Genomic DNA, 26,379 nt, shown 5'->3' on the forward strand with positions numbered 1-26,379 from the left:
CGCACCTGTGCACCTGCGCTGATCTCAGGAGGAGGATCGACCGGGGCTCCCTTTCTTTCGAGGAAGGGGGAACAATTTATTTATTTTTTTCTGCGTTCTTTTTCGCTGGAAAGAAAGGAGTTAAAACCCGAGGTTGGCCTCTTCAAGGGAACCCAGGGGACTCTTCCTCGACCGAGATCCCGAGAATATGTATGTATGTACAATTGGAGAGAAGAAAAAGCTCGCTGCGAAGTGCGTTAGGTATTATTGAATTTTTTTTCTCTGTTTGCATTTTTCTTTTCTTTTTTTTTTTAAGGTGAAGTCAATAGATACCTTCGAGGAGCGTCCGATCGAGTCATTGGGCCCGATCTGGGCCTCATTTTGGGGGGCTTGGGGGAGAATATTCATGCTGGAGGGTTCCACGGGGTACACCATGCCCTGGAAACACACACCCGCGCCACGAGGCGGCTCGAAACACACCCTGGGGACCGGAACACACCTCGCGGGGACCGCAACCCCTTCGGCAAGAGTTATCGCGAGTTGCGGGGCCTTAAAGGGTTATATCTCGATGCTTTCGTTAGTTAGGCCCACCTGGCCGGCCAGAATCCACCGAAAGGCCGAAACTTCGACCCTGGCGTCTCCCAAGATGTTCTTTCTTGCTCATTCATACAGTCTGGATTCTAACTTGGGTCCATAGGGCCCAAAATCGACGCCAGGGCCGTAGCTTCCAAGAGCTTACACATTAGGAACTGTACAGAAGACAATTGTGGCTCGATACGGCACGTCGAAGCAAGGGGCCCGAGAGGGTCCCAAAATGAAGGCCCATTTCTGAATGTCCAAAATAGAATCGGGCCCCTGGATTCGCCCTGCCCTGTCGCGGCTTTAATCGGCATGAGAGCGAACATCGCGGGACCCACCGGTTGCTGCTGCTGTTGCTGCTGGCCCGAATTCTGGGGACTCTGGACCAGCAGTTGGTGGAGGGCCTGATTTTGGGCCAGAAGCTTCTGCTGAATCTGGATGTTCTGGGCCATGGCGCTCTGGAGGAAGGCCCTTTGCAGGTTCTGCTGATAGGCCAGCATTTCGTCGCTGGGCCCCGGAGGTGAGTTCGGGTACTGGGGAATACTGGGCCCCTGGGTGTTATAGATTGGGATGGGAACAAATCCCTGATTCAGGCCCAAACTCGCGGTCGCCTGCTGTGGCACCGACTGAGGGGAGAACATGGGCATCATCAGCTGAGGAGGGATCATCCCAGGAGCCAGAGGGTTGAAGCCAAAGGCTGCGTTTTGGTTAGGGATGTCCATGCTGCCGCCGCCCTTGATCCTGCTGGAGATCTCCGTGGGACTCAAGGATGATAGGTTGGGCCCACCAATCGCGGAGCTGACGAAGTCCTCCATGCACTTGACGACCCCAGGGTCCAGCTCGGGAACCGGGTCCGGATTGGTCCTTAAATTCCTGTGAGGCCCGGTTTTGTTCCCACCACCCTTGATCCTGGCGCTGAGCTCTTCAGGGTGGACGTGCTCCAGCCAGGGAGTCCTAATCGTGGCGTCCAGGAAATCCTCCATGGTCCCTGGCCCTGGAGGACCTTGATCTTGGTCAAGTTTCGAGGACAAAATCCGCAGTCCTTTGATGCTGGCCGCAAGACTTCTCGCGTCGGAGAGCTCGTCCAGGTTGCCATCCAGGACTGGCATGAAGAGCTCGTCCAGGAACTGGTCCACGTCGCTGGCCTGGCTCGGCACCCTGACCCTTCTCACGTGGGACGCCAAGGAAGGTGCCTCGCTGGTGTCCGACATTGCCGAAGACTTTACTCCACCGTACTCACTCTTCTCGATGTAGGCTCGACTGGACTGACTCCCAGGGAGTGCCCGCTTCCCTGAAGAACCCAACATCCAAAGTCCCGGTTCTTTGTCAATTTTTAAACCGGGTCTTAATCCGGGACAAAGGGATCCCACTTTACCTGGATACTGGGACTTGATGAACCTGGTTTGGGACCTGATGATGTAGCTGCTCTTGTCGTCCTCGGATCTCCCAGTTTGGCTAACGGACTGGATGTCGGGGTACTCGAAGTCGATGGTCAGGTCCTCCTCCTCGACGATGTTGGGCTCGGTGGTCCTGTTGATCCTGCTGTACTTCCTCTCCTGGGCGATCTCCGACCTCGTCATGTACTCCACGTTGCTGACCGCAGAGGTCTCGCCGATCCTCTCCAGGCTGTGGTACCTCTCGTTCAGCTTCGAGGAGGAGAGCCCCAGGGTCGCCAGCTTGCTCGGCGAACTGACCACTTCCGGCTGCAGGAGGTTGTCCAGACTTCGACTTCTCTGCTTCTCGTTGTCGAAGTAACGGTCGTTCAAGGCCGACTTCCTGGACAGACCCGTCTCCGAGGTCTCTAGAACCGCCTCGTGAGACTGCTTTCTCGTCTTTGGGGGATTAAAAGAAATTAGAAACTCTTGCAATCATTTTTTACGGTGGAGGAATTGGAACCAACCGGAAGTTTGGACACCGGTGGCTGAGGTGGAGGCACCGCCGGTCTTCTGGGCGACTGGATTTCCGCCTCCACCGGTTTGTCCACCACCTTGGGTGCTGGTTTCCTCTCCAGAGGCTGGAACGTCTTCAGCACCGGGGGCTCTATCTCCTGCTCCAATTCTCGGACCACCTGCGCGTGCTGGAGTCAGGGGAAATTAGAAGGTGACAGGGATTCGACCTGAAGTAGTGACTTAAGGGTCTTTCAATTTCTCTTTGTATAAATTCGGGATTCGTACCTCTCGCTTCTTTACCACCGGGAAGCTGTTCTTCCGCTGCTCCAGGAACATGTGCTTGGCAGCCGGGAACGCAGGTGCCAGTTCCATTTCCGAGATGAGGTCCAGGACGTAATCGAATCCGTTCGTCTCCGTGACTATCGCGTCGGGACCATCGAGCTGGTTCCACAGGGTGATGGTCCATCCAGAATTCTCCACTCCGTGGTTTTCCACGGCTAGATTCGCCAGCTCCTCGCAGGTGGTCCAGGAGTCTATTGCGCAGGTCGTGATCTCGCCTGAAAAAAAAGCATGATCAATGTCCTGGAGCCGAAGGAAACGTTCGCAAGGTGTCGAAGAAGGGACCCACCGTCGTAGAAGCCGACACTCAGCGCCATGTTTACGCGGTTCCTGTTGGCTCGCCATTCCAGAACGCAGGGAGGATAATTTCTAGGCACTTGGTACGAGGTTTGCTGACCATTGCTGGTCACTTTGAAGAGGGTCCTCTCGGTCTGCAGCAACTTCCTCTGGCAGAAGGCCTTGTAGCCGTCGTACGCGTGGTCGGAGACGTATCTGGGGGCGAGCGAAGGGATTAAAAAGTCATCCCGATGGGAATTCCTAACCTAGGTTTAACTTTGCGTAGAGTCGTACTTCAAGAGATACTTGAAGAGCGTAGGACTCGGCTGGAAGGCGGAGAAACAGTTGGAGAGCAGGAGCCAGCCTCGCTCCTTGTTGGCGTCGTTCTCGTTCTTCCAGGTCTGGTTGGCCAGCTGACAAAGAATCTCGTCTCGGAGTTTCTCATTGACGATCCCCTTGTTAACGATGTAATCCCCGAGGGCCTGCTCCCGCTTGCCGCTCAGGTTGTTCTCGTTCATGAACCTGAGGATCATCTTGAAGATCATCAGCGAGTCCGTGTAGTCCTGGTCCCGGGCCTTGGCCAGGAAGGGCGTCTTTATCGGCTCCCTCTTCATGCCGAATATGTGGCTCTTGAAGTAGATGTTCGTGAACTTCGAGAACTGGTGCTGGTCGATGTCAGGGGGTAGAGAATAATTTCTGGGCATCGGTACCACCGGCCCCACCACCTTGAGGAGGTTCCTCTCCGTGTGCGTGGGCTGCCAATCTGAAATCCCGATTCACCAGTGAGGATTTTCCCATGGATTTAATAATTAACGGATGACTAATGCTTTTTTTCTGTTCTACTATTCAGGGTCACCCACCGTCGAGCTTGCTGTAGATGAAGGCGAGCTCCGCAGGGATCTCCAGGTGATTGACACCTGCGACAGCCCTGGATGCCCTTTCTTGCTCCTCCCTCTGTTGCTTGGCCTTCGCCCTCTCCCTGCTGGCCTTCTCCAGTTCCGCCCTTTTCGCGATCTCCTCCTTCAGGACCCTGAACTTCTCCCTCTGCTTCCTACCTCGGTACAACTTCTGCCCCATCAGAGCGGCCCTCCTCAGCTTCAGGAACTTCTGCCTCTCCCGGTAGCCCCTAAAGACCGCCTGCAGGAGCACGGTGCTGCGACTGATGCTGAGGAACCTCCTCCTCGTCAGGAACCCTCTCGTGAACCTGAAGAACTCCGTTTTAATCATCCACTGGTCCACCATCATCCTCCATCGAGTCATCCGAAGGGAACATCACCTTTGCACGGTGATCGCGGCTCTTTCCAGGATCAGCGCCCGGTTGTACTCCAGGGTCCTTTCCAACGACTCCCTGAGGAAGACCCTGGTGAGGCCCAGCTGATACTGCGAGTGCGCCTCGGGAGGCACGGCCTTGTCTAGGATTATTCGACATAGCTCCTTGTTCGGCGCCCCCCTCGGCAGCCGATTCGGCACCAGGTATCTGTACCTGTCCACGAAGTGCCCGAACAACAACCTCACCGGGTATCCCGTCTTCCTGATCCTGATGGTCTCCAGCATCCCCGTGTACCTCAGCTGCTCCAACACGCACGGCATGTCGAACTTCATCGGCGCCTTCTCCGAGTTCGGCTTGATACAACGGACGAACCAAGGGTTGCACCTTCGGAATGGATAAGGATCAACCGATAAGAAGGATTTCGTTAATCCTGGGAACGTTTTATGGCGAAAAGCCCGTACTGAGTCATGGAGTCCAGGAGCTGCTGAAGACTGTCGTGGAACCTTGCTGCCACCGTCGGGGTCCTCGGCTTCATGGTAACGAATCTCCCGTTGGGCTTGTTCATCGTCTTGTTCGCCTCGTGGGTCATCCTGACGTGCTGGAACATCTTGCTGACCATCTGCGAGGAGCGTAATCGTTTTGTTAATTCAATTTTCTCCAGCCCTTGGGGAGGAGGAATCGACTTACCGTGATCTTGCTGCTGATCAGCAGCTCCACCACGTCCGGCCTAAGGGTGTCGCGGTTCTTGTCCAGGAAACCCTCCACGTTGTACCAGACCAACCCTGCGTAATGTCTGATCGCGAATTCCGCGGAATTCATCCTGGGCCTGGAGTACAGTTCACTTAGGGCGTGATTGTAGTGGCACTTCTCGAGGAAGGAGAGGTCAGTCCCTTTGGGGAAGTTGCTCTCGTCGTCGAGAAGGTGGAGGACCCCCACCGGCTTCTTAGCGATCAGGTGGATCACCGGTAAATTGTCCTAGGGCGAATCGAAACATGATATCCTTGATTACTCGGAGTTTCTTTAAAATTCTTAAGAAAAAAAATATAATCATTTTTAATAACATTTTCTTGGTAGACTTATTCAATCAATGGTATAGACATTTTATGACATATGTTCAAATAAAATGTATAACGTATATTATAAATTTAGTACACATGTGTAATAAATTTATAATATATGTTAGAAATTTATATTGATCGGTACTTCATTTTATACGGTTTTTTTTTCAGACAAACAAGTTTAACATACGTTCGAGGAAGAAGTTACGTTACGTTGTCCAGGATGCTATCGGAGTTTTCTATTGATTGTAAGAATTTTTATAAATATTATTTAAATATTCCTCGGGCTCAAGAATGTCGCTACAATGCTTCTCCGCCAGAATCGCCGATGCTTGTCATCCCTCGATTAAATTTGTTTAAAAAAAAAAGACATATGTAAACGATGACAAAATTAAAAACTCATCTATGAAATTTGCAAACAATGCGTACTAGATGATTTTCGAGTATCAGATTGATAATTTCTAATCTTATCATTCTTCTAATATCCTCCGGCGCGTCGACGTCGAAAAAGACTTCTAATTTTATAATAATGAATTTTGTTAAACAATGTACCCAGGAGGCGTCTTCGACCTACCGTATAGTTTACGGTCGTCTTCGCCAGTATCACCGATACTTGTCATCCCTCGATTAAATTTGTTTAAAAAAAAACTACATATGTAAACGATGATACAATTAAAAATTCATCTAAGAAATTTGCAAACAATGCGTATTAGATGATTTTTGAATATCAGATTTCTAATTTCTAATCTTATCATTCTTCTAATATCCTCCGTCGCGTCGACGTCGAAAAAGACATCTAATTTTATAATAATGAATTTTGTTTAACAATGTACCAAGGAGGCGTCTTCGACTCATCCCTCGATTAAATTTGTTAAAAAAAAAAAAGACATATGTAAACGATGACAAAATTAAAAACTCATCTATGAAATTTGCAAACAATGCGTACTAGATGATTTTCGAGTATCACATTGATAATTTCTAATCTTATAATTCTTCTAATCTTCTCCGTCGCGTCGACGTCGAAAAAGACTTCTAATTTTATAATAATGAATTTTGTTTAACAATGTACCCAGGAGGCGTCTTCGACCTACCGTATAGTTAACGGTCGTCCAGTCGATCTTCTCCTTGGCGTACTCCTGCTGTTCCAGCTTGAAGATGTGCTTGTTGAAGTAGAAGTGCAGGTTCTCGTTGGCGTAGTTGATGCAGAGCTGCTCGAAGCTGTTCTCGGCGAAGTTTTCGTAGCCGAAGATATCGAGGATAGAGATGGCGGCTATTTGCTTGGTCCCTTTATAAACAATGTGGTTGACCCGAGCGACCAGCCAGGAGAAGAGAGAACTGTAGAGAGCTTTTGCGAAAGCGTCCCTGGCGTCGAGGGCTTGGTCGATGTTGAGCGCCGTCAGCACCCTCTCGTTCCTGGCCTCCTAAAAGAACCAGATAAAATCCCATTTAATCCAGGATTAATTTTACCAGGTTACGGGAACCTAGGGGAAACTGAACCGACGGTCGTTTTGGTGGTCAGGGCCCTGATGATCCCATCGGCGTTGACTTGGAGAAGATGAGCCGCCCAGCGGATCTCAGCATCCGAGCCCACCTCCACCCCTTCTTGGCCGTGTCTCATCTGCTTCCTGTGGAAATACACGTTCCCCAGGTGCAACACGCTGGCCAGGATCTTGAAAATAGTGTCCTGCTCCTCCGAGGTGAAGCCCAGGACCTGCATGGCCGACAGCAGGGCCTTGAAGTCCTGCGTGTCGTTCTTGCCGTCGATCTCGCAGCTCCCGCCCTGAGATGGAAGATCCTGGTTTATCGCGGGAGGGAGAAAAAAATCCTGAAAAATCAGGGAAGCTTCCCCCTCACCTGGTTCAGGTAGAAGTACTTGTCAGGGGTGAGCAGGCCATATTTGTCCCGCAGTTGCTGGTCCAGGCCCGCCAGCAACTCGTAGAAGACGTGGTAGTTCCTTTCTTCCGAGGCCTGCGTCACGATTCTGCTCTTCTCCAGGAGGTACTGGGTCACTCTCCCTCCGACGATCACCCCGCTGCAAGGTAAGTCTCTCATAGTCATCTTCAGGGCTCCACAGGGTGAGATTAAACCCGAATACATTGTCTCGACCACTCACTCCCTGAAGTGCACCTCCAGGTACTTCCCGAAGCGGCTGCTGTTGTCGTTGCGGGGGGTCTTCGCGTTGCCGAAGCTCTCCAGCAACGGCGCAGCTTCCAGGATCTGCTCTGTCACCAGGTTACTGGGTGCCCTGTTGACAGCTGCCAAATACTGCATCACCAGCTTCGTAGATTCGGTTTTGCCCGATCCGGATTCACCTGAGATCACCACGACCTGGTTCGCGCTCGCGTTGTTCGCCGCCGACACCTGACTGTAGGCGGAAGACCCCACGGCGAAGAGGTGCCTGCAGATTTAAGGAAAAAAAAAAAAAAGAAAAGAAAAATCACTAGAGTATAGAGATTAAAAAAATATTTTTTTCCGATTTTTTAAACATTTTTACATACGGTGGCAGGGTGCCCAGGATCCGACCCTCGTACAGCTTCACCTGGTCCAGGCCGTAGATGTCGAACATCTTGTAGGGGTTGACGGCCACGAGGATGCTCCCCGTGTAGGTCTGCCGAGTAACGGGGCGCGTGAATCATCTAACGGCTATTTTACTTTTGTCATTTGTTTTAACATTTGCGGAAGGAAAGGACAATTATCTCACGTATATCAGCTCCTTGTCGTAGCGGATCTTCAGGTTCCACAGGAGCGACGCCTCGTTTAGGTCCCTGGAAAGTTAATCAATTAGCTGGATCGATCCGATGCCGGAAGGGAGATTAATCGATGGATCGCGATCGCTTACGATAATTGGATCATGTCTTCCACGCCATTTTGACCGAGGTCTTGCCTCGGCCTCACTCCGCTCAGGTTCGTCAGGGTGAAGACTTGGGGCTGGAAAAAGATGGTTTATTTCTTATCTCATGCTGTTTGAAATCGTCGAAATGATTGAAATTAATCATTTAGATTAAATTATCTGCCTTCATTTTTTATGAGTTTTGCGAAATTCAGGGTAGGGCTCGGAGGTGTCGTGGGATGATCGGAGAGGTCATTACATGTTCATGATCACTCGCATGTAGAGAGTCGGCAGGTTCTCCGGGGAGGTTTTATGGTCCTTTTTTTTTATTTAATCTACCCTCATTTTTTATGAGTTTTGCGAAATTTAAGGTAGGGCTCGGAGGTGTAGTGGGATGATCGGAAAGATCATTACATGTTCATGATCACTGATATGCAGAGAGTCGGCAGGTTCTACGGGAAGGTTTACGCTCCTTTTTTTTTTAAATTTAATCTATCCTCATTTTTTATGAATTTTGCGAAATTTAGGATAGGGCACGGAGGTGTCGTGAAATGATCGGAGAGGTCATTACACGTTCATGATCACTGATATGCAGAGAGTCGGCAGGTTCTCCGGGGAGTTTTTCGGTCCTTTTTTTTATATTTAATCTACCCTCATTTTTTATGAATTTTGCGAAATTAGGGTAGGGCTCGGAGGTGTCGTGAGATGATCGGAGAGGTTATTACGTGGTTCATGATCACTTGCATGCAAAAAGCCAACAGGTTTCTCCGGGGAGATTTTTTGGTCCTTTTGTTTTTATTTAATCTACCCTCATTTTTTATGAATTTTGCGAAATTAGGGTAGGGCTCGGAGGTGTCGTGAGATGATCGGAGAGGTCATTACGTGGTTCATGATCACTCGCATGCAGAGAGTCGGCAGGTTCTCCGGGGAGATTTTTTGGTCCTTTTTTTTAATTTAATCTACCCTCATTTTTTATGAATTTTACGAAATTAGGATAGGGCTCGGAGGTGTCGTGAGATGATCGGAGAGGTCATTACGTGGTTCATGATCACTCGCATGCAAAGAGTCGGCAGGTTCTCCGGGGAGGTTCTCGATCCTTTTCGAGCGATCCAGGGATTCGTCGTCCTGGATTTTCGGGAGAATCCGCGAGTCCTGCGGTATCCTTCCCCGTCGTCCTCGAGATCCTGAGAGAATTCGGCTTCCGGAGAGCGGTCCTTCCTCGAAGGCCGGACATCCCGGGGATCGTTCCTTCTTTTGGCTTTCCCGGTCTCCTCCGAGACCGGCGATGAATTTCCGAACATCTCGCCGATCGTCAGGGAATAATTTCTAATCGCCACCTCGGCCCCGCACTTGGGCAAAAATCCGCAACTGGAGAGCACTCGGGTCCGTCGAATCCTCCTCCATGATTTTTGCACTATTTTTTTCTTCTTTACTTTTTACCGAGCCCAGCTCGAGTCACTTTTGAGATCCTCCAAGAGTCCGGGAGTTTCCTCCCGAGGCGAGAAAATGAACTCGGCCATTTCTCTCCCTTTTCGCGTTTTCCGCCTTCCCGAGCTCGGGAAAATCCCCGGGAATTTTTTCACACGGTCGCGGGACACCCTTGGGATTTTTTCCCACCACTTCCACGGGAGACTCGATGGCGATCTTCTGCGTGGAATTTTTTTTTTAACGTCCGGACGACCGATGGAAAAATCAAGAGTACCGAGGAGAACGTACGCCGATGACATACGCGAGTCGCCGAGCAGCGCACGCGAGACTCGAACCGGATACCGACCTGTCTGAGTTAGCAGTTGCAGCTGCATAGGCGTGGAAATGGTGGAGAAGAAGGAAAAAAAGAGACCCGTTAGCGTCTAACCAGTATTTCTATCCTTTCACGAAATCGAGATGCAAAAGAAGTTCAATTAAACGATCTCTCCTTGGTCGGCCGAGTGAAACGGACACATTAGATCATTCCTGGCTGGGTGGATTTCCTCGTGGATAAGGTCCGTCCTCTTTGACGTTTGCACCCTTTATTTGGAAATTTCCCTCGGCCAGGGGAAATGTAAATTAACCGCGTGGAGATCGCCGACCGGGAGCGCCCAGGGCGCCTCCACCGTCGGGAAAAGACTGCGCCGCCCCGCGCTGATTAAAATTACCGCTCTTTCGGTGCGTAATGCGAGAAAGTGGTTCTTACGAAAGTTGCCCGTTACGATGCGAGGAAGAATTTTCGTCGGAGGTATTTTTTTCGTATCGCGCCTCCGTAAGCAGGAAAACGCGTCCATCCGAGACGCGTCGAAGTCGGCGTCGGCGTTCCAGCAGCCGGGCCGCATCGTGATTCGTCCCGATTTCTCGGCCGGCGATAAGAGATACGAAGAAAAGTTTCGAACAAAAGTTGCCGAGTACATTCCAAGGAAACTCTTTCGTCCGAAGTATTTTCCTCTAGGCCCGTCCGTTCTCGAGGTCGACGCTTCTCCTGCGTCGAGAGATCGACGAGGTCGTCGCACGGGATGTAGGTCGGACCTCAGATCGGCGAAGACGCAATCTTCTTCCTTTTCTTCCGCCTTCGAGGACTTCGCTTGAATGGAGCGAGAAAGTTAAGAGAGTTTACACGTTCTACGCCCGTGTGCTTCGTCATCCATAATGGGACACCACTCCGAGTATTACCGAGGCATTCGACACCCCGACTTATAAGAGTCCACTCCCACTTCCCGCCCACACATCCCTAAATAATCTCCACATAATTACTCATTAAGCTCCCTTGACCTCAACACTGCCGAATTCCGTAGTATCGAAGATCGATCATCGATTGGGCGATACACTTTCCTCCAAGCTAGGGGGACCGTTCCCCACGGCAGAAACCATTTACCAGCGTAATCCAGTAAAGGGGCACTTTCACGGAAGTACTTAGCCACCTCCGAGTACGAGTACATGGTATTCCAATAATTCAGGGTTTCCACTGGACTTTCTACCGCGAGGCGAGGCCCTCTCATTACTTTATATTCCGTTAGACCCCTCTAGGTCGGCATCCTCTTCAGGGCAATCTTCTACAAGTCCGTTTCGTAAGATGACACACGAATCGAGTCCGCTGTCAATAAATTCGGCGATCGAGCACGTGTCAACGCACGGTCAAGAGTTCGCCAATATGATTTTCAATTTAAAGGAATATCGAGGACGAGGATTTACGAATGGGTATTTAATCGTTAATTAGATGCGAGGATAAATTAAGGCGAAGTGAAACACTCGGAGGAACTCGATCGACGTTGGTAAAGAAGATCTATCTAAATACCTACGATGCCGATATTTATTTTTATATTGACATATGGCTCGAATTATATTGGGTATTGTACTAAATGGCATACTCCACTTGTCGTTTTCCTACAATAATTATTAAGAAATCCAAGTAAAACTCGAAAAATCCTCTGGATTCGTGATTTTCGAGGCCGTAATTCACTGCAGAGAGACCCCTTGCGCCATCTGTGATTTCCATGTCGACTAAATCTTCACTCCGAGACCTCGTATTACCATCGTTTTGACTTAAAAGCGGATAAGACATTTTTTTTGCCTTTATCGCACTCAAATACGAGTTTATCAGTTACCAGAGTGTTCTAAATTGTCGTGCAATTGTCCTGACACTTTCGTTTTTCATATCAGAGCCTTTAATAATTGGATATCGATCGAAATATCAGAGCTCGGCGCCATTTTGGATCTGATCTGGGCTAAGTTAAAAGATTTTTCCTTTAAATTCGAATTTCGAATGTGTAAGGACAATCCTTTCATGGTCACCAGTCATGTGTCAACGATTCGGACAATTCGGTTCAATACTCTTAAAAAAATTTGTTTCGTTCGAATCGACTGATTCGAGGGGGGTTTCACTTCACCTTAATGGTTAAATTAATTGTTAGTAGTTGCCTACCTTGCCGGCGATGACGGCCTGGACGGAGAGGACGTTGGCGGCTCGGTGGAACTCCAGGACCTCCCCTGGCAGGACATGGCCGACTCCAGGGTCGAACCACACCAGCTCGCCCTGAAATAGTAATAAAAAATAAATGTTAGTGATATAAACTTTTAAAATCCACGGAGAGACTCTTCAGGGTGGGAAGATTTCAGAGACCGTTGCCAGGGAGGTCACATCGGGCGAGACTTGGTCCTTTGACTTCCTTTTTTCGGTTTTCTCGAGAGACGCGCTTCTTCTTCCGGTACAGAGGGCGAAGATCGAGGTCGTCGTGGAGGGCGAGGCCGACCTCGACCTGGACTTTCTCGCGTAGTTGGCGCAGTCCTTCGACCGTTTGCAGGGGACGCGGGGAACCTGAAGAGCGTCCGTCGTCATCGGCCGATGCTGGTTCACGGTCCTCAGGGTCTGAGTCAGCGTCTCCTCGACGAGAGTGTTCCTCGAGTTCATCTTCGACGTCGAGTTGACTCCCGAAGATGGGTTCTCCCCCTTGGAGGCTCTCTTCAGGGTGTTCTGCTGGTCCCCGGTCTCCGGATATACTAGTCGCGACCTGGCCGCGGGATTTCGGTTCTCCAAAGTGTCCAAGGTCTGAGTCAGCGTCTCCTCGACGAGAGAGCTCCTCGAGTTTACCTTCGACGTTGAGTTGACCCCCGAAGATGGGTTCTCCCCCTTGGGGGCTCTCTTCAGGGTGGATTTCTGCTGGTCCCCGGTCTCCGGCTTTACTAGTCGCGACCTGGCCGCGAGATTTCGGTTCTCCAAAGTGCTTTGGACCCGGGGACCGTTCTCCATACCCGTGGCACCGTTCTCCATCGAGGAATGATTTTTAGAATTCAAAATGGCGCCTCGACGGCCACTCCCGTAGGTGAGCGACCGGCGACGACTGGTCTCGCAGCTCGACACGCACTTCCGCTCGGCGATCTCGCCTCGACCTTCTTCAGGTGTCGCCTTACTTCCGGCCACGCCGGATTTGGCGGACGACCGTCTCCCAGGAGTGGTGAACGACCTCTCCTCTCCTCGACCTCCTTCGAAGCCATCTCGCCCAAGGCCACTCGACCTCTTCATCTCCGGAGCTGGTACCACTTCCTGGCCTTGACCCTGCCGCTCCTCCTCGCATCTCGACACTTCCGCCCCTTCCGCCTTATCGATGATCCTCTTCCTCGAGACCGACCTCCCCGTCCTTCCGGGATCGGAAGATTCCCTGAACTCATGACCCTGACCTCGCCGATCCTTGCTCGGCAGGGTCGATGCCGATGATTTCCGCAAAAGTCCCTCGCTCGGGATCCTGGACCTCTTCTCGTTGGGCAGACTCCTAGGGTCGTAGACAGGATCGGGGTCGAGAGGTCCCGAGGACCTTTCCACTATTCTTCTTCGACATACTCTTCCAGGGACCATCAGGAGGTTCTCCACCTGAAGAGGACGGCTGGTACCGTTCCGGAGATGCGACGCCGATCCCGAAATCCCTCCAACGTCCCTTTCTGAGGTGGAGATCCGCGGCCTTGACCTCGGTAGAGAGCCAGGGTCATAAAGAGTACCCGAAGAGGTACCTCGAGGAGGTCCTGAAAAAACTCGAGGAGGACCCGAAGAGACTCGAGACGCGGCTTGGGGGCTCTTCTTCGTGGTCCCTACGTCGGAATTTCCGGAGTTCTTCGGCTCGTAGGAGCGAATCGAGGTCTTCGAGGTCTTTCTAGGGTCGTGGCCTTGAAGAGGTCCTGGCAGGGAGGCTTTCCTTCGGCGGATCCTGCCGTATATCGGGGTGTCCCTAGTCCCTGAGGCGCAGGGTCGTTCGAGGGCCTCGGTCGTCCTGGATGTCCACGCCGACCTCGAAGGGACCATCAGCTTCGGCAAGGTGGACGACCTTGAGTTGACAGGACCAACCGAGTCCTGCGACTGGAACGACACTGGGAGAAACTCCGTCGTCGTCCACTCTCCTTTCCTCTGCGTCGAGACATCCCCTCCTCGCGATATCCTCGATTTTCCCCGCACCGACAGACTGCTGGGACATCCCGGAGGATATCCAGGTCCTGGATATCCAGGATACCGATTATCGAGGCCATCCTTCCTCCCTTCGACTCCGATCCTCCTGGCCTGGTCGTACTCTCGACTCCTCCTCAAGATATCCTTCCTGGATATCCCGGAGACTTCCTGCTCCTGGCAGTCCCTTCTCGACAGGATATCCCGTCTGGATATCCTCCAGGACATGGGACAGTTCAAGGACTCGCTCACTTTCGGCGACCTCTTTTTGGCCGAAGGTAGCGTCTTCGCCTTCCCGATCCGGTCCATGTCCTGGACCACCTCGTCCTCTCTCATCCTCGCACCTCCGAGACCCTGAGAATATCCTTCGACCACCCAAGGACGACCCATGCGAGCATCTCCGAAAGGAAGATCCTCCTCGTAGTCGGCTCCTCTCCTCCTCAGGATCTCCTTCCTGGAGACCGGCCCCCCGCAGGACATCCCATAACCCCTGCTCTTCCTCGCGGAATTCTCCCCCGACGCGTCCTTCCTCCTCTCCTTCCTAGGATTCGGGACGGTGTGGAAATTTCCGCTCGCGGTCCTTCCGCGCCGCACGTAGGTACCCGCAGGCGTGGGAGAGGCCGCGGAAAATCTCCGTCGAGGACCCTCCAATTTTTCCCCCTCCCGGGGAGTTCTTCCCAGCGGAAGGAGGCGGCGTTCCGGGTCGCCGGATGCGGATTCCGCTCCGGAATTCCTAACTGGGTCCGGCTCGGAATTATGCGACTGACGTCGCACCGCTAACTGTTTCATGCTCGCGTAGAGGGCCCTGGAGGTCCTTGCGAGCCGACTTTCCGCTTTCTCCGCGCCCTTCCGGTGGACGCGCGGGAGCGACGCGGTCCTCGCGGGCCCGCAGGCCGCCATTTTGGTCCCAGGAAATACCCCGAGGTATTTTCGCGGCCTTTAATCGCTCGCTCGCGGCGATTGTCTCACCCGGTAGTGGGTCATCCGTGTGAGTTCTATTTTCCAGGCTCGGCTGGCTTTCTTCCACGTGCTGGACGCGGACCTCGGCCGAAGAGGTCTCCGAGTTTAAACCTCCTCTCCAGGGGAGAGCTCTCCGGTCTCTCCGCCGTCTCGTTTACGAGGGCCGGCGACGCGCGCGGCATGCAAATAAGACTCTTTCTAAGGAAGTCAGGAGGACGCCGAGCCATCCTATTCGGATCATCGGGTCGCGGTACCAAAATGGCGCATTCCGCTCACGGACTCCGCTAACGGATCGTTTCGATTTTTTTCCCCCTCCTTCCCCACGTCCTTCCGAAATCTCTTCCCCGAGGTGGTAAGGCAATACCGCATCGCGATCCGCGACCGAGGATGCACCACAAGGCACTGCAGCCGAGCTGCACCTCGACGAGCACATCGGCGCGATGCACTGGCGTGCACGCGATTGCGATTTAATTACCGCACCCGATCTCGCATCGAGGTCTAGTTTATCGCCTGGCCGGAAATCTTTTGTCTACAAATTTTCTCCCTGGACAATTTTTCTCTCCTCGAGGGTGATAACACCCCTGATATGACCCCGACGCGGCGTCTCTGCTGCGGATTTCCCGGATACTTCCCTGGGGTTCCCTTACCTCCCCGTGTCGACGCCTCTGTGCCGAAGTGCCTTCGGATGGAACCAACCGTGCTCCGTTTCTTATATAAATTACATATGCTTAGGAACATACGCGTGTACATAGGTGTACCAACGATAGCACTGCAACTGCAACGGGAAGCGATGCCCTCGCCCCGCGATCGGTCGTCGACTCGTTCCGTGATCCTCGGACCTTTTTTACACGTCTCTCGCCGTGATTTTCAAGAAATTATGAAAATACGGAGATATAGGAGATATTTCCGAAAAGTTATGGAAATACGGAGAAAATAAGATGCCTCGAGGTATTACGAGAGGGTACCCAGGCACCCATGACGTGGAATATACGTTAATTAATCGTCAAAATTACGTCTATGGGTGTAGCAAATGTATATCGTCTATCATCCACCTAAAAAATACCTAAAGGGTATATATAAATATCTATGTCTCTTGTAGATGGAATTTTTGTATCCACTATTGATCTACATATATCTACTTATTTCTTGACGCATACAAAATATATAATAGCTCTAATAGACATCCACCAAAGGTTAATCAACATCGTTGAAAATACGTTTTGATGAATAAAAAGACACCTCATGTAACCTAACATTTTTCATACATACTTAATGTTTATGTCTAAATTGTAACTTGATAAAACTGTTAATTTCATATGCAGATACCCATATGCATACGCATTTCATATACAGACATATATATATGTGTACTCGCGCTCATGTAACACGGTGAGAGGTGTAATGACGTCTCGCGCTCATTATATGTAACCTAATATTTTTCATACATACTTAATGTATATATCTGAATTCCAACTTGATAAAACTGTTAATTTCATATGCATATACCCATATGCATACGCATTTCATACGCAGACATATATATATGTACAATGGCGGACATGAATGCCTCCCCTGCAGATACGGCATCGCCTGTGCAGGATGAGAGGGCATCGATGTCTCTCAGTGTACAATGGCGGACATGAATGCCTCCCCTGCAGATACGGCATCGCCTGTGCAGGATGGGAGGGCATTGATGTCTCCCAGTGTACACGTATACGTACTATTCCGGACATCTAGCCTTTGAGTGGATCAACAATAGAGTTCATAGATATCTATATATATTTTATATTCGTTCAATAGACATTTATATACGATTAATTTACGGATATTTCAGGTTCCACGGTGCCTCGGTAACGAGATGTACTCGCGCTCATGTAACACGGTGAGAGGTGTAATGACGTCTTGCGCTCATTATATGAGTGCATGCGGTGCTGGATGCACCGAATGCGTTCTCGCAATTCGCGGGGGGTCGAGGGGATCTCGGTGCGTTGCAAGAGGCACGTAAGAGCGCGTTGGAAAGTGGCGTCGGCGCGTAAGTCGCGACCCGACGCACTCGGTACGCGAGTGTAAGTGCCGGATCATTGGACTCGGTGCGCTCGGTGCAGCGCCCTGGCACAAGAGTCGCGGGGGAAAAGTGCGGGAAATTATGAGGCCTCACCTTTTGCCACTCGGTGTACATCTCGTAGGCGCTAATCAGACCCGCGTCGCCGCCATCTTGGAATCCGTTTCGCGGGGCCTGGAAAGTAAAAAAAATTCCGATTCAATTTTAGAGATCGTGGATATATTCGGAGAAAAATGGTTATATAAAAAAGTGTGATGTATATAACAGATTGTCAAAGTATTTATTAAACTTTTCCCCAAAGTGCGTGTACCGAATTATCTGTAACTTTAACATGTGATTATGGAGGCCCTAAGGAATAACGCGCTGCTGAGATTTCCTATTTTCAAAAAAATGTACTTATCTCGGACAAGAGCCAAGGAAAGATTTTTTCTTTCCTTTGAAAATTGATATTTCTCGGGCAGCGCTTTCTTCCTTTGAGCCTTTATAATCACGTGATAAAGTTTTTGATAATTTGGTGCGCGCATATCATCTTAGGGAGATATGAAATTCGTTTCAAATCTTATCACGTGAATATGGAGGCCCTAAAGTAGATCCCGAAACTCATGAAATTTCATTTTTCATCAAGAATTTATTTATTAATCATGAACTAGAATCAACGTGGCGGGGTCCGGGCACGTTTTCGATGTTTTACGCTTCTTGGAGGGTTAGAATCGAAAATCAAGAGTTTCAGTACCTAGCTCGAAGAATTTAAAATACCGTAAAAATGGAACATTACAGAGTCAGATTGGAAAATGTGGTAAATACTTTCACCAACGATTGCAAGAGAACGCTGGCTTGTCCTGCGGCTAACGCGTGTTTTTAGTGCAAAAATTTAGTTACACCTAAACGTCACAGATGGCGACGTTGGTTCGTCAGAATATAAAGAGTCATGATTTCATGGGATTTCGACAATTGTGCATCGATCTTTATATAATTACTTTACCGAAATGACATATGGAACCCTTCAGTTCGTATAATTCTCAACGTAGACTGTAAAAGACTTCAACATAAATATAAATGTCGGTAATGGGACGCGCCAGCTTATGTTCCCACTTGAGTATTGAAACGGCATTCCCCCTAAAAAGGGTATAGATGAATTTCACTTTATCGACGTCGATTAAATTTCTTAGCGCTTTCCATATCCTCTTAAAGGGACTGGGGATCGATTTTCCAGATCGAGTGGCAAAATTAACCGCGGAGAAATTGCCGTTTTTGCGCCGGGCTGCACTTTCGCCGGCGGGGACTTTTCCGCGACGCGGATCCTTTCGGAGGAGTCCATTGTGCGGAATCGATTGCAATTTACGGGGACAATGGCCGGGACAAGGTTTCGACGGACCCGCCTTTCGCCGTCGGTAGTTGGCCATTGTCTTTTGTCCCTATCCGGAATAGCGTCCGGCAGGGTGTGGGCGTCGTTATGGATTTTTCATCCGCTCGATCCCCCTGCGAGGCTCCATTTTGTTTCTTTCAGAGGAGACGAGGACCTCCGCAGAAATGGCCGCGTCCTCGGAGAGGTTTCTGCGCTCGAGTTTCCTCGCGGAGTCGTGCATTCAGGTCAGACAGAGAAAGCAGCTCGTACGAGCCGCTTATGTAATTCATAACCCTCGATTCTCGTCTCGAGATAATGGGAGCATCCTCCGGGGACCACTGCTCGGGATGCAGCCGGCCGCCATTTTGGTACCCACGCGGAGGAAAATAAACGCCTAAAAGTTACAGATGCCTATCCGTTGGAAATTTCTGTTCGCGATACAGTTAAACGCTGTCCCGTTAAACAATTAATTCAGCTAATTTTACTTTCTCACAGAGTATAATTAGCAGAAACATTTCTGTAAGAGCCATCTGTAAATGCTGCTGAGAATGGATGTTAATATTGGAAGGCTCATAAAATTGGTATATTTGAAGCTGTCCCATTAAACAATTAATTCACTTAACTTTACTTTCTCACAAAGTATAATTAGCAGAAATATTTCTGTAAGAGTCATCTGTAAATGCAGCTGAGAATGGATGTTAATATTGGCAGGGTCATAAAACTGGTATATTTGAAGCTGTCCCATTAAACAATTAATTCACTTAACTTTACTTTCTCACAAGGTATAATTAGCAGAAATATTTCTGTAAGAGATTTCTGTAAAGGCAGCTAAAAATGGATGTTAATATTGGCAGGGTCATAAAACTGGTATATTTGAAGCTGTCCCATTAAACAATTAATTCACTTAACTTTACTTTCTCACAAGGTATAATTAGCAGAAATATTTCTGTAAGAGATTTCTGTAAAGGCAGCTAAAAATGGATGTTAATATTGGCAGGGTCATAAAACTGGTATATTTGAAGCTGTTCCATTAAACAATTAATTCACTTAACTTTACTTTCTCACAAAGTATAATTAGTAGAAATATTTCTGTAAGAGCTATCTGTAAATGCAGCTGAGAATGCATGTTAATATTGGCAGGGTCATAAAACTGGTATATTTGAAGCTGTCCTATTAAACAATTAATTCAGCTAACTTTACTTTCTGACAGAGTATAATTGTTGTAAGAGCCATCTGTAAATGCAGCTGAGAATGGATGTTAATATTGGCAGGGTCATAAAGCTGGTATATTTGAAGCTGTTCCATTAAACAATTAATTCACTTAACTTTACTTTCTCACAAGTATAATTAGCAGAAATATTTCTGTAAGAACCATCCATAAATGCAGCTGAAAATGGATGTTAATATCGACAGGGTCATAAAACTGGGATATTTTTAAGCATTATAAAATTGTAGAAGCAGATTTTTCTTTAACAGATATTTTTCTTTATGAGGCAGAAATTCAAGGGGCAGGGAAATGTTCCATTCATCGGTTCATGGTTCAATGACGACTCCATTTTCTCCTCAAGGAGTCCAGGGACCGCTTCGTGCGAAGGTGACCCTGAAGAAGTGAGCGTCGGAGTAATGCGTTTACGCGCGTATATATGCGTGGAGCCGATTGCAGGCTCGCAGGCCTAACAAAGTATGACGTGTCGCAAGGATCCTTCGACAGGATACCAACCTAACTGCCTCGTGACTCCCTACTCCTTGCCGACTCCAGGCTTTGTCAGGCAATCCCCTCGAGAGGAATTCTGCGGTGACACAACTCCTCGTAGGAAAGACTTCGCCTCCAAGGATATCGATTCGCATCGATCAGCCATCTAGAAGTGAAACATCCTCCCCGCGAGGACTAAAAGTAATCACGTTTCGAGTTTCTTGGATACCGGCCTGGAGAACCAGGATGCGGTCCTAGAAATTCGTTAAAATGACGAAAATTGATGAAAATTGACGAAAATCGATGACAATCGTCGAAAATCGACGAATATCCAGGATGCGGTCCTGGAAATTCGTTAAAATGACGAAAGTCGATGAAAATCGACGAATATCCTTTGACAGGACACGGAAGTTGAAACGTCCTCACCGCGAGGATAAAAAATAATCACGTTTCGAGTTTCTCGGATACCGGCCTGGAGAACCAGGATGCGGTCTTAGAAATTCGTTAAAATGGCGAAAATCGACGAATGTCCAGGATGCGGTCCTGGAAATTCGTTAAAATGACGAAAATCGATGAAAATCGACGAATATCCAGGATGCGGTCATGGAAATTCGTTAAAATTACGAAAATTGATGAAAATCGACGAAAATCCAAGAATATCCTTCGACAGGATACGAAAGTGGAAACGTCCTCCCCACGAGGACCAAAAATAATCACGTTTCGAGTTTCTCTGATACCAGCCTGGAGAACCAGGATCCAGTCTTGTAAATTCGTTAAAATGGCGAAAATCGATTAAAATTGACGAATATACAGGATGCGATCCTGGAAATTCGGTAAAATGACAAAAATCATTGAAAATCGACGAAAATCGACGAATATCCTTTGACAGGACACGTGAATTGAAACGTCCTCCAAACGAGGACCAAAAATAATCACGTGAGTTTCTCGGATACCACTCTGGAGAACCAGGATGCGGTCCTTGAAATTCGTTAAAATGACAAAAGTCGATGAAAATCGACGAATATCCCGGATGCGGTCCTGGAAATTCGTTAAAATGACAAAAATCAATGAAAATCGACGATAATCGACGAATATCCTTTGACAGGACACGTGAATTGAAACGTCCTCCAAACGAGGACCAAAAATAATCACGTGAGTTTCTCGGATACCACTCTGGAGAACCAGAATCCAGTCCTGGAAATTCGTTAAAATGATGAAAATAGATGAAAATCGACAAAAATCGACGAATATCCAGGATCCGCTCCTGGAAATTCGTTAAAATGACGAAAACCGATGAAAATCGACAAAAATCGACGAATGCCTTTCGGCAGGCCACGAAGGGTCGTATGGTCATTTTCTCGCGGTGTCGTGGTATCATGCTATCAGGATACCGATTATCTCCCGGAATTTCATCGCCGAGGAGTTGCACCATCGTCGAATGCACGTCGCCCGAGGAATTCGCCGGAGGGGCGACGGCGAAACGTTACGAAGTATGAAAATCGACACGAGGTCGCCTCAAGATCCGATCAGCTGATCGATTTCTCTTCCCGGGAATGTGAAACGTCCCTTAGGGTGAAATGAAACACGTCGAGGAACTTGATCGACTTTGGTAAAGAAGATTTATCTAAATACCTAAGTTGCCGACGTTGGTTTTTATATCGACAGCTGCCTCGAATTGTATTGGGTATTGTACTAAATGGCATACTCCACTTGTCGTTTTCGTACAACAATTATTAAGAAATCCAAGTAAAACTCCAGAAATCCTCTGGATTCGTGCTTTCCGAGGCCCTAATTGACTGCAGAGGGACCCCCTGCGCCATCTGCGATTTCCATGTCAACTAAATCTTCACTCCGAGATCTCGTATTACCATCGTTTTGGAATAGAAGTGCATAAGACACTATTTTTTGCCTTTATCCCGTTCAAATGCGAGTTTATCAATTACCAGAGTGTTCTAAATCGTCGTACAATTGTCCTGACTCTTTCGTTTCTCATATAAGAGCCTTCAATAATTGGATCTCGATCGAAATACGAGGGCTCGACGCCATTTTGATTCTGATCTGAGCTAAGTTAAACAATCTTTTTTTTAATCCAAATGTTGAATGTGTCAGGACATTTCTTTGACGATTACCAGTCATGTGTCAACGTTTTGGACAGTTTGGTCGAATACCCTTAAAAAAAAAGTGTTTTATTCGAATTGACTGATTTGAGGGGGGTTTCGCTTAACCTTAAGGGCTCGTCGTCTCGAAGGAGAAGGCGAGTCCGTTCGCCATTTTAAGACCACTCGTCTTCTGCAAATCCCAGCGAAAGTATCCGGGTCTTCGAGGGATCCTCGCGACATTTGCGTCTTAATCCAATCGTCGCATTTAGGGAGGTCGCTGGGAGAAAGCCAGGCAGGAATTTCAGGAATCTCAGGTATTTCCGAAACGTTTAGGAATACTCATGGAATCGCGCCTGGACCGAGGACGAATCTCGGGAAGTCGGATCTCCTTCCTCGAGGAGCGCCCAAGAGGAGCGACTCGGATGCTGGGTTTTACAACCGGGGATTATGTCGAGGTAGAAAGGCACTTTTACTCTCGGCGATCTCGAGGCTCGAGGATCGTAAAAATAGGTAACGGGTATATTCTCAGAGGACGGAGGAATTTATTTTATTTATGAACATTCCACCTAGGCGGAAATTCGGCATTTTCGACGCGGCGACATTGCCTGTGCGCGCATCGAAGTCCCCGCGCGAGTCACCCGAAAGTCTGTTGTAAAAACGATCACTCGCCCGATCTCGAGGATCGTAAGAATAGGTAACGGGTATATCCTCAGAGAACGGAGGAATTTATTTTATTTATGAATAGTCCACCTAGGTGGAAATTCGGCACTTTCGTCGCGGCGAGATTGCCTGTGCGCGCATCGAAGTCCCCGCGCGAGTCACCCAAAAGTCTGTTGCAAAAACGATCACTCACCCGATCTCGAGGCTCGAGGATCGTAAGAATAGGTAACGGGTATATCCTCAGAGAACGGAGGAATTTATTTTATTTATGAACATTCCACCTAGGCGGAAATTCGGCATTTTCGACGCGGCGACATTGCCTGTGCGCGCATCGAAGTCCCCGCGCGAGTCACCCGAAAGTCTGCTGCAAAAACGATCACTCACCCGATCTCGAGGATTGTAAGAATAGGTAACGGGTATATTCTCAGAGGACGGAGGAATTAATTTTATTTATGAACATTCCACCTAGGCGGAAATTCGGCACTTTCGACGCGGCGACATCGCCTGTGCGCGCATCGAAGTCCCCGCGCGAGTCACCCGAAAGTCCGCTGCAAAATCGATCACTCACCCGATCTCCAGGTCCTATCTTCTTCGGAAAATTCCTCCGGGTCCTTCCTAAGGTCCTTGTAGGATGCGAACCTTCGGGCGAGCTCGCATTTGCCTCCTGTCCGACCGAGTGCTCGTCGCCAGGATCGCGAGAATTCCCGAGGGAAGCTGTAGAGATTCTTCAGGTAACTTTCCACACGGGCGAAGGGACGAGGGGCCCTCGGAACTCGCGACGGGCCCAAAAAGGGCCCCGAACCCGGGGACGCGTTGGCTCCTCGGCCGGGACTTGTTTCCGGGTAAGTTCCGGTAATTTCCGGGATCCGCGGAATCCTCCGTTCTCGCGGTCCTGACACGTCGCGATACTCTCTGCCGAGGGGCCTCTGCCTCGTTGGGACTCACGACGCGGCGAATCCGCCTTTCGGACGCGATCTCCTCGAGGTATGCGGTCGACCTCGCCTAAGAGCTAGTTCCCGTTGGCTCCACGTGGCGCCACCGTCCGATTGTGTACCGTTACGCACATTACAGGTGGCCCGAGTACCTGGGCCTTACCCGGTGTGCGGAGTCCACCGACGGGCCCCTACAAGGCCCCACATACCCGGGGCCCGCGCACACCTACACACCTGGTGAGCGATGGAGATCGACCGCTCGAGGTGCGAACAAGCTCCTACCGATGGGTTCGACCACCGATCGATCTCAACTTTCGTTTCTCCCGATATCCCCCAAGGAGAGTCATCGCCCTCCTCCTCGAGATCTTTGGAAATCCAGTCCGTAGAAAAATGTGCGAAAGAGGGGCCTGACGGAAGCGAGGAGGAGAGAGGCCCCGAAGAGGGGCCTTCCAATGGGCCCGGCGGACGAGCTTTCGACTAGAGTCCCCGTTCCCTCGTTTTCGCAGGCGAATTTTGACCTTGAAACCCCGAGGGGCCTCTACGTGAGGAGGTTCCTTGAAGAACGGGCCCCTTCGCCGGGATATTCGCGTTTAGCGCGGTCACCGGGCCGAGGTTACCGAACTATGTCGGATGGGCCTCCGTTTTCGGAGACCTGGTCCCGTTTGGGCCCTTCGACGAGGCGAGTGGGACTTATTCTCGAGGCGTGGACGTTCCGCGTCAGGGAGCTTCGATCGGGCCCAAAAAATGCCCGATCCAGATTCGAGGTGTTCCGGGGGACCCTCTTGGGGCAACGGCATCACGTGGACCCCGTCACGTTGGGCCTTAGAAATTCCATTCACCGTTCCCGTCTCCTGGGACCGAAGCTTCTATCCTAACCATCCGGTATGCGGCCCGCGGAGAGACCGCACCGTCTCTCTCTCTCTCTCTCTCTCCTTCCTGTACGAAAGGGGGCGACGAGGACGCGACGCTGCGGTCTCTGGGCCTTATCCCCGTCACCTCCTGGGCCAGTAATCCTCGTTTAACGCTATTCCACGTCCTCGTCAAGACCTTTCATCGAGACCTGCCCGAATTTTCTGGATAGCCGGTCCAAAAATCGGAGTCGGTAACATCGAAACCGGCCTGACCGGCTGGTCGGTGTCCGGACTAAATTTTCCTCGCTTTCTCCCCGATTCCCCTGTTTCCCATATGGGAGATTTAATCGCAGGGTAAATCGAGATCCTCCGTCACCTTCGCTTTTTTTGATCCAACGCATTACGTATTTTTGACGAGAGCGCTCACTTCTCGCACTTTCATCTCACGTGGATTCATTCGCCGAATTACGTATTCGATAAGTGAAAAAAGAGCAACGCATTACGTATTTTTGACGAGAGCGCTCACTTCTCGCACTTTCATCTCACGTGGATTCATTCGCCGAATTACGTATTCGCTATGTGAAAGAAGAGATCACTAGCACTTCCGAACTAGTAATATTGTTGAATGAAGGTATATACCTTGTAAATCGAAAATTGAGAGGTAGTGGGTTATAGGCAGAAAATGCGGGAAGATGGAAAGCCGATAAAAGTAAAGAAAAGGACTCGAGTCTATCAATATTTTTTAAATATGTAATATATTCATATTTACACGTACTATAATGTGAAGTTCAACGATATACCTTTCTTATCATGCCATGTAAGCAGGAATTATTTCATAGTTTTCAATGTAATATAACCTCGCAATGACAAAAACTAACCTGTACGTCCTAGTGAATTCTCTTTCTTCTAACGAAAATGGGTCTGAGGCATTACGTAATTCCCTTCTTCTTCTAATAAGGTTATTATTACGTTCCCTAATACAATTGTTGCCCAAAATCAAACCACCCAGGTTTTCCATTTTGAATTTCTGTGTCACAATCCGTGGAAGAAGGCGTTCACGGCGTTTATTTTTCTATCCTTTCTTGTATGCTTCTCCATTTCACTTAAAAATTTGTGCCAAGCCAGTTAATATAAATGGCCTCGCATTTTCACCGGCAAAAACGTTCCGTAATACCGTGAGCGCGCCTCATTTTTCACATTTTCGCTGAATTTGCTATACGTAATAGCAGAGATGAGTTGGGAGATTGCTCACGGGCAGGGTCGCGCGAACGCACCGTGTGCTGCCCTCTGATTTCGTACGTTAGCTTTCACCGTTCTTTGCCCCCAAGGGCGGCGCAACGAATTTCTGGTAGGGGCTCGCGCAATCGCGATGGCTGTGCCATCTACCAGTTGCCGTTGGCGGCTCACGTATTCGTGATGGTAATACCATGCGGCAGTCGACGGTGGTGGCTTACCATTATGGCAATCTCCCAACTCACCTCTGCCAAATCAGAGATGAGTTGAGAGATTCACGGGAAGGATCGAGCGACCGCGTCCTGTTCGACCTCCGGTGGAGGATGCAGACGGCTAATGCACTTGCCACCTGTTACAAATCTGGGCAGCCGGAGAACAGGCTGAAAAAGTGAAGAACACCTCACAAAAACTCCAAAACCCTGTAC

General features: G+C 49.4%; 1 protein-coding gene across 1 annotated transcript in view; it reads right to left on the reverse strand.

Annotated features, from left to right (window-relative positions):
• The window catches only part of LOC105701082 (unconventional myosin-XV), a 29,271-nt gene extending 5,692 nt beyond the window's left edge, over positions 1–23,579 (reverse strand). The window contains exons 1-20 of the mRNA XM_023432773.1: positions 23,507–23,579; positions 17,238–17,315; positions 12,113–12,223; positions 8,230–8,318; positions 8,092–8,155; positions 7,889–7,998; positions 7,504–7,788; positions 7,245–7,422; positions 6,892–7,170; positions 6,482–6,811; positions 5,020–5,307; positions 4,794–4,951; positions 4,339–4,716; positions 3,923–4,266; positions 3,357–3,825; positions 3,076–3,278; positions 2,733–3,004; positions 2,459–2,635; positions 1,934–2,390; positions 897–1,849 (exon numbers count right to left, since the gene is read on the reverse strand). Coding sequence (XP_023288541.1) covers positions 897–1,849; positions 1,934–2,390; positions 2,459–2,635; positions 2,733–3,004; positions 3,076–3,278; positions 3,357–3,825; positions 3,923–4,266; positions 4,339–4,716; positions 4,794–4,951; positions 5,020–5,307; positions 6,482–6,811; positions 6,892–7,170; positions 7,245–7,422; positions 7,504–7,788; positions 7,889–7,998; positions 8,092–8,155; positions 8,230–8,318; positions 12,113–12,223; positions 17,238–17,258 — 5,166 coding nt within the window. The 5' untranslated portion in view covers positions 17,259–17,315; positions 23,507–23,579. The remainder of the gene's footprint in view (positions 1–896; positions 1,850–1,933; positions 2,391–2,458; positions 2,636–2,732; positions 3,005–3,075; positions 3,279–3,356; positions 3,826–3,922; positions 4,267–4,338; positions 4,717–4,793; positions 4,952–5,019; positions 5,308–6,481; positions 6,812–6,891; positions 7,171–7,244; positions 7,423–7,503; positions 7,789–7,888; positions 7,999–8,091; positions 8,156–8,229; positions 8,319–12,112; positions 12,224–17,237; positions 17,316–23,506) is intronic.
• Between the last annotated feature and the right edge of the window lie 2,800 nt (positions 23,580–26,379).

Source organism: Orussus abietinus, unplaced genomic scaffold (genome assembly GCF_000612105.2).
Source record: "Orussus abietinus isolate OABI.00-Male unplaced genomic scaffold, Oabi_2.0 scaffold426, whole genome shotgun sequence".
In the NCBI taxonomy this organism is placed as follows: Eukaryota; Metazoa; Arthropoda; class Insecta; order Hymenoptera; family Orussidae; genus Orussus; species Orussus abietinus.